The sequence below is a fragment of the Onychomys torridus genome, chromosome 2, assembly GCF_903995425.1.
Source record: "Onychomys torridus chromosome 2, mOncTor1.1, whole genome shotgun sequence".
Lineage (NCBI taxonomy): Eukaryota > Metazoa > Chordata > Mammalia > Rodentia > Cricetidae > Onychomys > Onychomys torridus.
In genome coordinates this window covers 162,538,491-162,553,991 of record NC_050444.1, presented here as the reverse complement: position 1 = coordinate 162,553,991, position 15,501 = coordinate 162,538,491, and the positions used below count along the sequence as shown (strand labels likewise).

General features: G+C 41.0%; 1 protein-coding gene across 12 annotated transcripts in view; it reads left to right on the top strand.

Annotated features, from left to right (window-relative positions):
* Camta1 (calmodulin binding transcription activator 1) overlaps window positions 1–15,109 on the top strand; it is an 841,450-nt gene extending 826,341 nt beyond the window's left edge. For 5 of the 12 annotated variants that reach the window (XM_036177869.1, XM_036177873.1, XM_036177868.1 and 2 more), the window contains 4 exons: window positions 1,794–1,868; window positions 4,329–4,359; window positions 7,426–7,604; window positions 12,980–14,252. In XM_036177869.1, the coding sequence (XP_036033762.1) occupies window positions 1,794–1,868; window positions 4,329–4,359; window positions 7,426–7,604; window positions 12,980–13,043 (349 nt within the window). In that variant the 3' untranslated portion in view covers window positions 13,044–14,252. Of the gene's footprint in view, window positions 1–1,793; window positions 1,869–4,328; window positions 4,360–7,425; window positions 7,605–12,979 lie in introns of all 12 variants that reach the window. The other 7 variants (XM_036177870.1, XM_036177874.1, XM_036177879.1 and 4 more) reach the window with 3 other exon arrangements.
* The last annotated feature ends 392 nt before the right edge of the window (window positions 15,110–15,501 follow it).

Below are 15,501 nucleotides of genomic sequence, written 5' to 3'. Positions count from 1 at the left end.
ACTGGCTGTCTTCAGTATAGGTTCAGACTGTCAGGACTAAACTTGTACTTTTAAAGAGATGTCATTTTGCAGTGTTCTGAACTCCCTAATTACTCAGAAAATGTACTTAAAGATCAGTGTTTCCGTTCTAGAGAAGCAGAGTAAAGATTAAAAACAGAAAATAGCCCTGAGAGAATATCAAGCTCAGAATGAACTCCCTAAACTGAGGAGGCCTGGCTAATGCTGGAAGGCCTATTCCCATTTAAAAACAAAAAAACAAAAAAACCTGGAAAAGACCTGGGTATGGTGGTACACACCTGTAATCATAAAACTCTAGAGGCTGAGTTGGGGATCATGAGTTAGAGGCCGACCTAGCCTACACAGCAAGCCCCTGTCTTACCCCAAAACCCAGACAGACAAGACAATAAGTTGTAACGGCATATGGAGGGACTATCTTATTTTTAGTCTTTATATTGTCTCCTTAAAACTTGGGAGTGGTGGAAAGCCCTGTGCTTTCTGTGCTGCATACTTGTGCTGCCAAAAGCTGAACCCTTAGGGTAAAACATAAGGGGACTGATGATTCATTAGGTACATTGGTGGTATTGCCAATGTTGTATCTCATTCATTTGATGCAAAGAACTCGGAAATGGGCTGATAACACACCCAGCGGGTGAGTGCACCCCAGTAGCTAAACAGTGGTTTTGGTCAAAGTTGCCCGTGAATGTGAGTGTCAGAATAGACATAAAGCCTTAACTTAGATTTCCTGTTGTGTTTTGGAATTGTCACTGCCTTAACTCAAGCATCTATTTAAGCCCTCTGGCTGAGGGAGAAATGCATGTCTGCTCGTGGCTTTTTGTAAATATAAGTGCAGCGATCTATGGCTTTAAGTTTTTGTTTCTGTGGCAATGTCTCTTTGATGGTTACAGAAAAAAAATGGAGCATGTAATTGTCCTTCATGTGCAAGAACTGTCCCAACAAACCCTTAGTCACCTGAATTCTAAGGTTGTTTGTAAACACAAATTTGGTGATTAAAGAGAAACAAACTAGAATTCTACCTTCTGGTGTGAGTTTTGTACATACTCATAATGTGACTCTGTTGCCCTAACTCGGGGTTTGCAGAAGATGATAGTGCCATAGTTGTGCTCAGATGCTTTCATGGGAAGATGATCAAAAAAAAAAAAAAAAAGATACCCCAAAGGATGGAGAGGTGGCTCAGTGGTTCAGACAGTTTGCTGCCCTTCCAAAGGACCCAGGTTTGATTCCCAGCATCCATACCACAATCACTTGTAACTCTAGCTTCAGGGGACTTGATGCCTTCTTCTGAACTTGGCGGGCACCCTAACACATGTGCATACACACATTCATAAATAAAAAATAAAAGTATTAAAAAAAAAAAAAAACTTGGGAGTGGGCCATAGCTCACTTGGTAGAGTGCTTGCGTAGCATGCCCAAAGCCCTGGACTCCGTATCCAACATCGCATAAACTGGTCAAGGTAGCACATGCTTGTTTGTAGTCCCAGCACTTGGGAGACAAAAGCAGGAGGATCAAAAGTTCAAAAGCCTCTACACTGTGGGTTAGCCAGCCTGAGACACATGAGACCCTGTTTCAAACAAATAAGTAAAAATGACAAAGGCTTGGGAGAGTCCCCAGGCCAGTGGCAGCACTGTGGGAGCAGTGTGTGCTTTCAGTTGGGTTTGTGACAAACCATTTAACTGAAAGTCTCCTGCCCCCAGTGTGATGGATAGGTTCTCAGTATCTGCACTGTAAGTTTTATGGAACCTCTCTTGTGACCATAGTATTCTGGCTTTTTCAGGAGCAGTTTGCTGACCAAAAAGCAGGACCAAGCTGCTCGAAAAATAATGAGGTTTCTACGTCGCTGTCGTCACAGGTACACCGAGTCCTTATCTATTGTTGTGCTCACAAATAATAACACAACAACCCTTACCTTCCTAACTGTGTGCTGGCTCTGTGTAATGCTGATAACCTCCAGCAAGCATGGGGTAAGCACTCCAGGTCACAACAGGATGGTGGAACTCTAGGCACTGCCACTTGGGCTGGAATAATTGGAGAAAGTGTGTGTGTGTCTGACCATGGAGACCCAAAACAGTGTTTTTCTGTTTTGATTGGGGCATGTATGTAATTTACTTAGCTTTTAGTCCAACTTTCTTTCTGACGTATCATTTATATGCCAATTTGCATTATGGTCTTCACTGTGTGTTCACTCTGCTAACAGACATTGACACAGAAAATCAAGGATAAAAGCCCTTATATGCTGTAGGATTTCACATGTGGAATTTCCACTAAGCAGTTGGTGCCCTCTGCTGGATATGTAGAAGATAGCATTTCCATTCAGTGCCATAGAGAGCCAGTCTGATTTGGTCCAAGATGAGAGCTGGGAACAGGAAAAGACAGCCTGCTGGTCCCCAAGGATGTAGCATCTTCTTATGGAGCCCCGCTAGAGGAGACTTTCCTCAGTGTGAGCTTTCTTGGTGAAGACTCAGACTTCCAGGGGCTGGAGAAGAGAGCCTTGCCTTCTCTCTGTGGATCAAGTCTGGAGTCTGTGCTAGTGGCTGTTGGAGCTGCACTGAGACTCCCCTCCGTGCAGTGTGTTGTTTCCCAGGTATCAGGAGCTGTACAGTGGAGGGCGTCAGGCTTGAGCTGGCTCTGCTGCACTCTCTCTCCTGTTGAACCGGCCCCAGAGCCTTGCGTTCAATTTCATTCGTCAGAGCTTTCACTTCAGTTTTCTTACTCTTAAAGCCATTTAAGTTGCTAATATTCGAAAATGTTTTGCCACTGAGTCTTAAAGTTTAACTGGAAACTTATGCTCTTACTTAAGTCAACATAGACACACACCTATGTGACCAGAGCAAGAAACGTGTAAAATCTTAAAAGAGTGAGTGTTAGGATGCCAGGCAGTCGCTAGATGGAAATGGATGATCAGGTACATCCCCCGGAAGCTTTCTCCCCTGCCTTGGATCAAGGTCTTCTCCCCTCCCTTGCTCCTTGCCCGAGAGCTAGCACATAAAATACCAGTGTAGAGCTGACTGGGGAAACCCTGGCAGAAAGGGTAGTAAACGACGGGGTACGCTTTCACATAATGAAGGCCATTCGCACGTCTTCCCAAAGCCAGTCTCCCGTCTCTGTTGGTAAGCCGTGTGCTTTAGTTAGCAGTTGTGCACTTACAACCTGGTAGACTAGCTGCGTATCTCCAGTTGGTAAAATATCTTGGACTCCTCTAAGTTCTCTTCCTTATAGCCTCACATGTTCACCTCCCCTTCTTCCCTTGTTTTGCCCCCTGACTGTCAAGTACAGAGACTGTAGACTTAGCCCCTGTGGTGCAAAGTTGCCGCTCCACTTGATGACACTGGATGGTTCCTTGAGGCCATTTCCAGTAAACCAGAACACTGGAAGGTTAAACTGTGCTGTTCTCTCCACTTGGTTGCTACTTGAGTTCAAATGTACATAAGAAATGCAGTGTAAGCAAAGCTACCTGAGTCCTTCACTGCCTTTCCATTGTGTGTTCCTTTTAAGAGTGTGTTCTGTGTTTACAGTGGATGAGGTGAAAGAGTGAGGTCCTTAAAATATAATTGCATAAAAGACTGCTTCCGAACGTAGGCTGGACAGAGGAACCCTACTCTTAAACTACTGAGAGGGATTTGCTGAAAAGCTCAGTGTCTTGAGTTTATATTCTGACCAGTGAGGCTGGCAGGGTCTGCTGTGAAGAGAGCATCAGGTTTGGGGCTCTGTCTGCTCACAGTTTGTAGCACAATAAAGACTACTGCTCTTTTTGTTGGCCCTTTGTGGTTCAGATGATAGAAAATACACAAGCCAATGGCAGGAGCCTTTGCATATTGGCCATGAAGTGTGTATTGCTCACTTTTCATTTTGTGTGTTTATTAACATATTTCATTAAGGAGCCTGACAAAGTCCTGGATTTCTCTCCTTGGGGTTACTTTTACCTTGTATTTTCCCTTGGGTGTGTGTAACCCCATCTGGTTTACTTAGCATTACTTTCAGAAACAACATTGTCATGTTTATTGTCTGTTAGAAGCATTACAGTCTGTATTAAATAGAAAACTCCGTGATAACCTCTCAACAAGGTAGGTAGACAGTGGCCTCAGAAATCAGCAGGAGTCCCATTCCTAAGTCATGTGACCCCACTGGTTTTTAAGAATGAGTTGATGGGTTTTCTTCCTGCTCATTTCACATCCCCGCCATCATCCTTCCCTTCCTTCCCCACAAAAGGAACCACTTGGTAGTCTCTTGGGTTGACATAAAGCTATTGGTAAGATTGCTGCTGTGACCCTCACGTGCTAATAGCTCTCTGGTGTTGTTTTACTGTCTAAAGCCCCCTGGTGGACCATAGGCTGTACAAAAGGGTGAGTTTAGCTGCCTGCTAGCCAGTTTCTCCTTATCTTCCATTTTCAATATTTTGCTTTTTGCTTGCTTGCATGGGGCTGCAGCGTAGGTTTGCCAGCAAGTTTCACATCCATTCTGAATGAAAAATAAAATAAAATACAAACTAACCCTGACTACTAACACTGCTGTTTTATGCAACAGGAGAGCAGTCACTTACAGTAGAGGTTCATATGCATGAGAAAGTGTGAAGGAAGGACTTTCTGAGACCACTGCCCAGCATGCTCAGACCAGGTGGAGAGCCCTCCACACAGTACTTCCTGCTGACATGAGGCTGTATTACCGGGAAAATTCAGCAAGTGTAATTTGTAATTACAATACTTGGCCACATCAAATTTTCTCAACTTTTGTTTTGTCAAATTTTATAGGCAGGAAAAAAAGCTCATTAGGAAGTACTAGGCTTAAAAAAATTATTTACAGATACTACTTCCCTGTCACCCCATCCCTACAGTTACAGTTTTTAAATCATTCTTCCCTTTTCCTGTGAGGAAAACCTGCCTAGGACATTGAGTATATAACAGAAAGCATGCTAGACATGCAACACTGAATTGTAATTCTTAATAAAAACATTTGGAGTATCTTGTGCTTAGAGACTCCATGTTACATTTGGGAGTAGCTGTTCCAAAAGCATTTGCATTTTAAAGACGTTGTCTTGACTAGGTAGTCAGACACTGACGGTGTTGCCGAGGTCTGAGACTAGGATCCCAGTTTGTAGATACACACAGGAGCATCTTCGAGTACAGCTGAAACATGAAAGACACAGTAAAAGGCAATGTCAGAAAACTTTTAAAAAAAAGCTCACCAACATTGGGCTGGAACTTGAATAAACTTTGGTAACTTTTTCTTACATAACATCTGGAGAAGTTAATTCAGTATTGCATGGAGGTTATCTCTGTCAGCCTCTACAGGCTGCTGCCATGCCAACTTAATGATATGACCTGAGTTTTTCGTAAGTTTCTCCTGAGTAGTGACTTATGTGTAGAACAGTTGTGACTGCTTTAAAATCAAGAATGAAACCAACCACGAAGGGGAAACTTGGAAACAAAACTAGACCACAGCTATGCTGGTGACTTCAGCTGTTCCCACCTGTTAATGTTAGACAGTTGTTTGCCATTGAAAGAGCCTTCAGGTCCCATGTGGTAGAGCCTCTCAGAGATGTCTGTGCTTAAAGTACATGAGGCTCCTCACCCGCTGCATATACAGATGCACTGTTTGCATTAGAAACAACCAGGAGTCCTCCAAGAGGACAGGTGCATGCCCTAGCCCTCAGTTTAACTCAGTGTAGTATCTTGCATGTCAAATGCAGTTCTTAGAGCCTGCTGAAGGGAACTGACATTAGAAGTGGTTGCTTACGCACTTTTGAAGCCTGTTAGTTTCTGGTATGTCAATGATGAGCATTGTTAAGAACACATTTTCTAAAGGTGACTTCAGTGCCAACCAGAGCCCCTACTTTAATTTCTCTAGTGCCTGCTGCATTCTGCCATGAACTCTAAGACTCCCACTCATGCATGGGAAGCTGGAATTTCATAACATCCCTCATGCCTCACGCAGTCAGCAGGGAGCTTGAGAGAGAGGAGCCAAGAGGGTTTGAGGGTCCTTCTGGGATGGGACCATTTATCCAGCTCTTTTTGAGGAATGACTTGTCTATGTCTTTGTGCAGTTGCCAATAAGATCTCCTCTCCCTCTCTCTTCCTCGGGAACTTGCAGTGGCACCCCCTTTGTAGTCCCCAAGTTGAATTTCCTTCAGTATAGTCTTGAGATGGCATGTCAAAAGAGGATAACATGCTTATTTTGTTAGTTTATAAAGTACAGAAAAACCAGTTAGCAGTTTATGTTAAAAAATCATTTAAAATGTACAGTTACATTTTGTGATGCAGTGTGAAACACGTTGTTGACCAAACTCCTAGGTCCACAGCAGAAGGACCTCCACAAAGGTAGGCGCCACCATCAGCAGATTTAGGACACCATAGGCTCGTCCCAGCTGCAGAGTGACCCAAAATTACCAGTGTGTCTCCGTTTTCATCTTCTCTCTAGAAGGCTCAGAAAGGACATCAGTACTCTTCTAGTACACAGGTCATTTGTGTCCGGCCTTCCACCCAGGCTTCACTCCTGATTTATCCAGGAACTGAAAATGGAGTCGACAACTTCTGAGAAGCCTGTGGGAAGGTTTTTGGCTTGGGAATTTGGTTTCTTTTGTTCTTCTCTCAGACACATTAGTTTCTGCTAAAGTTTAAGAAATTTTCCAAAGGTGTATAAGGGAAGCATCATTTTTTGCAAGGACTTCTGGTGTGCTGCTTGTGGTACTGCCCCAGAACCACTGAGATACATGTTAAGGAAAAACCTGGCCTCAAGGTATTGAGATATAATTGGCTGAAAATACATGAGAAAACAAAGCAGTGTCTCTTTCCAGATACAAAATGGTTTTGCCCTTCTGTCTCAAGGACAGTCCTTTTGTGTCCCTCCTAAATGAGGGCCATTCTGTATTTCCCAGACAGGTGTCTCCTTTCCCTCTACGAAGTAACAAGGAGGGCCCTTACAATCAGCCGTGGCATTCAATAACCTGTATTTGGAAATTATGGGTTTACTGCTCATGTTCAAAGAGGGTGGGTACAGCTCTCCTCCCAAAACGAGGTCCTCATGAGAAGAAGGAGAGAGAGCACATTTGATCACACACAAATGTTCAAGCCACGGGTTTTCCTCTGTGTTTGAGAACTGGGTTTCAAATCCTTCACTTTTTTGTAGCAGGTCGTCACCAGGTTCTGGAAGTTACAAATCAGCATTTGCTTTGCTGTATCTTCTTATCCAAGGGACCATTCATTTCCTGACCCCACCTGAAAGGATACTGTTGTAGAAAGGTCAACAGTTGGTCAAGGACCAACAGATGTGTTAGCTACATCTTTAGTTAACTATAGCATGAGGTTTCGATTCCAAGTGGCCCTGTGCATCCAAGAAGACAGAAATGAATGTGGAATGTGTCATGGAGGATGTCATGAATCTCAAAGTAATTGTGTCTCACTTGCCTCTTTTAGGAAATGAATATTTTTGGAACACAGTGGTGTGTGTTAAATTGCAGACAACATGCTCTCTGTCATTCTTATTGGGCCTCTCTGTCTTTTTTATTTTGCAATCCAAATGAGATTTCTGGAATATGGCAAGATCTCTCTTTCCCTAAATTCCCCACAAGCTGTTGCAGCCCTGAGAGCAACAGGTAAACTAACTGGACAGCAGCCTCGGGCTGCTCTGTGGATTTTTGACGGCCAGCACTGCAAGGCCCTGCCTGCTGAAAGCCACTGACTCATGAAGCATTCCTCTGGCTGAGCGTCACCCAGTAGATGTAATGAAGCGGCTTTGCCTGACGCTTTTCCCATGGAGCCATTGTTCACCAGAGTTTCTCAAGCAGGTCTTTTTCATTTATTCATGAATTCTCATTGGACATCTGATGGAGTCAACCCTGTGGGCTTCTGCTGGCTTTCAGGGCTGTTGCTTATACATCACTCAAGTCCATTATGATGCAGCTTTCTTTTTGATTTTGGTTGAGATTGTCATGGTATCTCAGAGGGTCAATGATTTACAGCCTAGAATGCTCAAGAAAATCTTAGAATTGTCTGATGTTAATATTTGTATGATCACAATTCAAAGGCTTGATGTCCTGATTCCTGTACCTTTAAGCTATTCAAGTACCTTCCAAATTACTGAGAGGAGAGTCAGAAATATGGTCCTTGGGCTGGTGAGATGGTTCAGTGGTTAAAAACATTTACTATTCTTGCAGAAGATATAAGTTGGGTTCTTGGCATCCATCAAGCTCCAGGGGAGAACATCTACACTTTGTGTATATGCACGCGTGCGCACGCGCACACACACACACACACACACACACACACACACACACACACACACGTGCGCGCTCGCGTAATTAAAAATAGAAAGAAATGTGGTCCTTGTTGCTCTCCTTAGAGGAAGCAATGCCTATTGCTTCTAACAACCATAGCTTCTGTCCTGTGTTTGTCTGTACTAAGTCATGGACAACTACTTTGCCTGTCTTCTGTGTAGTGGGATTCAGAAAGGAGTACAATTCATTCATTCATAGATGCAGAGAAAAGATAACCTGGGCGTTTCTAGGTTTACTGCTTTCTTAGTCCTACATAAGCCTCATATTTGTAATTCTTTAAGAAACCCCAAACCTAGCAGTCCTTAGCGGCTGTAAAACAGCAAGGTTGATTGCACTCTAAGTGCTGCATTTTCAAGTAGGAGTCCAACTTCAGTAATTTAGGTCTATGTTTACCAAGTTCATGTACTGAAACATGTCTGTAGCACAGGAGATACCAAACAAAGTAGTTCAGACAATTGATTTTTGTTTGAGTAAAACACAAATGAATTATTTTTTTCCACTGAATTTTTTAGTTTCTGTCATATGAACACATTTATAAGATGAAGTTATAATGGAATGGATGCGTAGAAGAATATCCTAGGAACCTTTTAGGACCAGTGAGATGGCTTAGAGCGCGCACTCACACACACACTCACACACATGCACACACGCGCTAAAATAAAAATTTTAAAGAAACATCTGAAAAAATGGCGAACAGGCATGATAATTAATATAGAAGCATGTATCTGTTGTAGCTTATGGAGAACACATGAGCAGGGAGGAAGACAGAGATGGTGGTTAAATATCATATAGCTTTCTTATTGATGATAAAGGTTTAGTGATTATGTCTGTGACTGATAAGGCAACACCAATTTTTTAAAAATTCTTTGAAATACTGACGTGAAATTTCTGTTTCTTAGAATTAAAAAAAAAATTAGTACTTCAGATATCCCAAATCAATTTAGAGGTATAATCTTTCTTTGGAGGCAATATAACTTGAATACATGATTTTATCCGCCTGGCATTTGATTTAAAGGAAGATGTAGACACCTATTCTATCCCCATAATCTGTTCAAGTATCACGAAGCCCGTTTGTGATGTCAGCAGGACAGATGGCACAGGTCTGTTTACTGCTGTCTCGGGTGAGTTGGTGTCAACAGGGCGGGTCTGGCTAGCATTGCAGCCTGTCTTCTGGGGTTACAGGCATATTCTTTCCGCATGTTTCAGGGTTCTAGTATTGCATTACACCAGTGGCAATTTGTATGTGGGTGTTTTCCCCCATAACATTGTAATTAAATCCATTACAGTGCTTTATGGAGGATGGTATCTTAGAATGGAGAAAATAGAATCATTGTCAGTTTCATCCAAAGTATGGCATTTCTCCAAATTCATTTTTACTATCAAAGTCTTTTGAAAAAAAAAACAATATAGTAGGAATTTTTAAAAGCCTGTCTGTTAGAGGCAGTGGAGTGGGACAGAATGGCTTTGAAGTCAAACAGACATGGGTTCAAGTTGCTTTTCTGCCATTTACCAGCAAGGCAAGTTGAGGCAGGTTGCTTAACTCCTATGAATTTCATATTCTGTGTTTATAAGTTGGAGAGAGTTGTGGTGGTATTGTGTTCCCCAAAATATTGTGCACCCTAATAAAGTTATCTGGGGTCAAAGAACAGAACAGCCACTAGATACAGAGGCCAGAAAATAGTGGCACTGTCTATCTTTCATCCTAGCATTCCAGAGGCAGAAATCCCTCTGGATCTCTATGAGTTCAAGGCCACATTGGAAACAGCCAGGCATGGTGACACACCTTTAATCCCAAGAAGTGAGCCTTTAATCCCAGGGAGTGATGGCAGAAAGATATATTAGGCGTGAAGACCAGAAACTAGAAGCATTTGGCTGGTTAAGCTTTCAGACTTTGGAGCAGCAGTTCAGCTGAGATTCATTCTGGATGAGGACTCAGAGGCTTCCAGTCTGAAGAAACAGGATCAGCTGAGGAATTGGCAAGGTGAGGTAGCTGTGGCTTGTTCTGCTTCTCTGATCTTCCAGCATTCACCCCAATACCTGGCTCCAGGTTTGATTTTATTAATAATAATCTTTAAGATTCATGCTACAGAGAGTAGCTGTATTTTAATGACTGCTTAAAGTCACAGGTTCTCAGGAACCTTTAAAGACACTGGAATATGGTTAGTCATTTCTTCCCACTCCTTTTCTCTAATTCATCCCTTGACAGATTTTTGTTAAAGAAGAATTCTATGGCATTTCACTCCTTTGATGTCATTTATAATTCCAGTATAATGTGGTGACTCCAGGATAAAATTAATGTACCTAAAAATTGGAATGCTCTCATTTTTCCTATATAGACTTTCTGTGTATGGACACACACTCTCCTTAGTTGTCTGTGAGAACATCATTATTTCATACTTAACTCAGCATTAATTTAAACCTTTGTGAAAATGAAATTGACATTTTAATTAGTTCTGAAAGAAGTAGGTGGTGGAGATGAGGTGACTGCATATCCCCAGTGTGACCAGTTTAACTAGATGAATAGCGTTAACTTAGGCCTGTCCTGATCAACTGGTTATAGATTCTTTGGTACAAAGTTGCCTAAAACATTTCACTCTCCTTTTTATTTCACCTCAGTGATGAACTTAATATGTCTAAAGCATTTCTGATGGTTCTAGAAAGATAAAGGGTGGCTGTCTTTGTGGTGATGCTATCAGATTCTGAGTTCAGACTTCCTGAAGCTCTACAAGTCTAAGCAGCGATGCTATGAATGAGTTCTGTGCTAATGCACAAATGAAACATGGTGTTTGACATAGCATGCACATCTTGCAGGACTTTGGCAGATGGGTCTTCGTGAGCACAGAACTGCATGTCTGAAAGTGAGGTTGGCATCTGTGCATGCCTTGCATTGTTCCAGCCAAAAGGGATGTTAGTCTAGATGCTGCATGTTTAAAAATTGTACACAGACCTATAGCATGTTTCAATTTTTAAGAAGTCATTTATCAAGTATGCATGTCCAAAATCAGGAGCCTAATAATCATACACTATTCTATATGGCAACATGGTGCCACATCCTAGGACCTATGTACTATGGTATTCTTAAACTATCAAATGCATATTGAGCCGGGCAGTGGTGGCACACGCCTTTAATCCCAGCACTCAGGAGGCAGAAACAGGTGAATCTCTTGAGTTCAAGGCCAGCCTGGTCTACAGAGGGAGTTTCAAGACAGCCAGGGCTTCATAGAGAAACCCTGTCTCAAAAACCAAAAAACAAAACAAGTAAACAAAAAAGCATAGCTTTAAGAAAGAAAGATGAGACAGTTTGGGAAAGACAATGCTATTTGTAAATAAGCCATGCTAAGCTGGGCTTGGTTTATGCAGGAAATTAGACAAGTTTTCATATGTAATAGCAATTTAATATAAAGGATAAAGCTTTATTCCAAAAGAGTATATCTTATCTTTCTGAAGAAATCACACCAGGTTTTCACACTACTAAGAAATGATTCTGCTTCAAGGTTGTAAACCTAAGTTATTCAATTTCTCAGAATATATATGTCCTTTCCATTCATTTCCAACCTGTGTAATACAGCAGTACTTTTTTGTTTTTTTTCCAGAATGCTCCTATTTGCCAGAGTTTTAATAAGTATATTTAGAAAATACTAGCACTCATCTTCACTAACTTTTAATGGACTAGCATGAACAGTAGGAGGGAGACCTTAGATAGAATCAGAGGCCACATTTGGCTGACTTCTGAATAAGCCACTGCCAATCTGATGTTTCCTGTCATTGGGACAATGTCTTCAGAAACTCTTGCTTCTGTTTCTGGGAAGCAGATGTTACTCCGTGGAACGTAGCATTTGTGGACTGCCTGACACAGCAAGCACCAGCTTGCACTTGACCATTTTACCATTGATACATTTGCTGTTGATGGTCTCAGAGCCTACAACCTTACCCTTGCACCACATCTCCTTGGGCCCCACATTTTTATAGGCAGTCTCACGTTTAAAAAAGAAAATTAGATTGGAGCGGCAATTTGTAAACTGATAGTTTGAGCCCTCCATGGCTGTCTTCGAGCTTTTTGCTTACTCTAGTATTTCTGATAAGTAAACAGAGTCCCTTTTTGGTATCTGGGAGCTCTGAGAAGGAACATGAACTTTACAGTTAATAGTATGGAATGGGAGGGAACCAAGAATTATGAAGATCTAAGACTTGGCAATATAGGGGAGTGGGAAAGAGGAGCTTGGTGTAAGTTGTAGGGTCAGGTTCAAGGTAGTCAGCAGTCTGGAGTCTACAAGTAAAACAGTGATTCAGTTCCTGCGTCTACTTAGAGCTAAATAAATGTGCATGCCAGTTCCCTAGTTTACATCACATGGAATTCTGGGGCATTCATAACAGTTTCTCAAACAGAGGAAGAAGTTCCTCAAATAATTAATTAAACATTTCTAAGCTATGAGTGTCACTCTTAATTCAGTATAACAAGCAAATAGCTTTGCTCTGTTTTTGGAGCACCCCATGGAAAACTTGACGTTTTAACACAGGGGCACATCTTCCTCTTGGAATATTCTCCCAACAATTTCCCAAGTTTTCTTGTTGTCAGTCTTCAGAAGGGGCTTGTCTGGGCTTCTCATTTCCGGGGTGACAGCCCTCTCTCTCCTTTATTTGGTCAGTTTCACTCTGTAGTTATCACCTGGTATTGTGTTTTGTTTCTCTTCCAGAGTGAAAGAATTGAAAAAGGCCAAGGAACTTGAAGACATACAGCAGCATCCCTTAGCAATGTGACATTGCTTCTCAGACTGTTTTCATTTCTGTTTTTAGCAGAGACATGCAACAACAAACATACGCGTGCGCGCACACACACACACACACACACACACACACACACACACACACACACGCACACGCAATCCCTCTGCAGTTTTGGGGAGTCAGCTGCAGGATTTTAACAAGAATGTTTTGGTCATTGCGTTTGCACTTTCATGGACAACTTTTAATTTATCAGCAAGACATCTTGGAACTCAATCTTCTGTTGGATCACAGGAAAACAAGACACCAGGAGGAACTGGAAAGGCTTCCTCATCTTAGGAAGAAGCCACTTTCCTTGTCATTAGGGCTGTATTCAAACATCGTGTGGAACTGTACAAATATTTATACCAAAAATATAGATAAGAACAGGTGGGGCGATGCTAGCAACACACGGAATGCTGGGCCTGCACCTTCGGTTACTTCCAAGAAGCTGAATCTTTGGTTCTCAGTGGAGGGCTTAGATCACCCAAGTCATTATTGAGTCTGTGTGTTCTCATTTCCTTCACTGTTTTCTTTTGTTCCTTTTTTTTCCCCTGTTTGTTTGTTTGTTTGTTTGTTTGTATCTCTACAGCACACTTAATGCAACTTTTAAAATCTGCAGGTTTTTAATGTCTTGTGAAAATTTGCAGAGGGGCGGGTGTGTGGTAAACGGGTAATGCACGGGAAATAATGAGAAACAGCTTACAGAATTAAATTTATTTTCTTGTCCCCACACCCCCCAAGAACCTGCGAGGACAGTGATTGATTCGTCCCTTTCTCATGTCAGCACTTTCATTTGTTTGCCTTACTTTCACTTGCAATGAGAATTCCTGAAGAATTGGTAAAGCATGTAGCCTTTTTTAGTAACCTTGGAAACTAGTAATTCCAAGGAATCATAAACCTTGCCTGGACATTTGCCACCTAAACGACCAGTGTGGTGCTGCATTCTGGCCAGTAAATTCCATGTTTTGGCTCTATCTCATCCAAACAGAGTGGCTTCTGTGTACATATAAAAGGTAGAAATGAAAAAAAGCAAGGAAATATTTGAAAGGGGTTATATTAATTGCTAAATATTTTATTCACAAAGGTCAATAACATGGCAAGATAAAATTATTTGTATAGTTTTGTCTGAATGAGCGAGAACAATGTGGATGTATTGTTTGTATATATTGTATATATTAAAACAGAGATGTGCATGAAATCAAGAAAAAGAACAAAAGCAAAGCATTAGTGGCTATGGTCTGTAAAATGAAACAAAAAAACTTTATTTCACTATAAGAGTACTTTATTTTAAATGTTCTGTAGAAGAACATTTTGCTAAAGCATGACTAAGCTGCAAAAAAATAAAAAAGAGCTACTGTATTTAGAAATAGGAAAAAAGGCAGAGTAGCATTACTTTAAAAAAAAAAAAAAGGATATGTTTACATTTAATTTTGGCTACCAGGAGTTTATTTTATTTTATTTAAAAAAATTTTTTTGCCAAAGGTGCCAAGTAATGTGAATGCTAATATTGCTTAAGAAAATTAAGTTACTTTTGCAAAATAGATAATCATAAGATTAATCATTACAGAACTTAACACCATCCACTCACACCAACAAAGAACATTAGAATGATCAAAATTTGACAAAAGAATTAGTGTGAAATTAGAAAAAAAATGACGTTTTCATATCTCCTACTGAAAATCAAAAACTGAAAAAATAACGAAAAAATAAAAGTGAAAAAAATGGAGACTGGTGTTGAAGGGATGCCACGGTATATTACTCTTTCCATGTAATGAGGAGCCAAAGAAATCTGATGCTTTTAAAATTAAACTATTAATGTCAAATAGAGAGAACCAATTTTGCATTTGCTAATGCCAGTTTAAAATCCCAGGTTAAGTGTGAGAATTGGTTGGTATGAGATTTTCTTTAAAAACAAAAACAAAAACATGGTTCTGGCTGCCAACTGTGAGTTAAAACTCAAGGCTTGTTGTGAAGCCTAAAAATATTCACAAATGAGCTTTAAACTGGTGTCTTCAGAAGAAAGGGAGAAACAAAAAGACTGTGGTTTAAAAAAAAAAAAACTGGGGTCAGTGCTCTTGGTGCCTTTTCTATAATTGTACTTGTTTTTTAATTACTTCCTTTCACTGCCAACCTCAAATTACTGTACAGTATATGTCTTTCTGCTTGTGATCAGCTTGGACAACAGTGACAGCCCCACAACTAGTAGCCACCTGTACATTTGTAAGCTGACCTGACCCAAATTTTGTTTTTACATGTGTGGGTTATGTTGCAGTTGTTGCAATCCTTGCCCTTACCCCCCATACCTATTATTTTACACAGTTTGGCCTGTCTGAGGACACGGAGTAATTTATAAAAACACATTGTATTCATAACAGGGAATAGAATGTAAAGCCAGCTCTTTCAGAATATCCTATATTAATACTGGATTTGGATACATTTACTCCATTGCTTA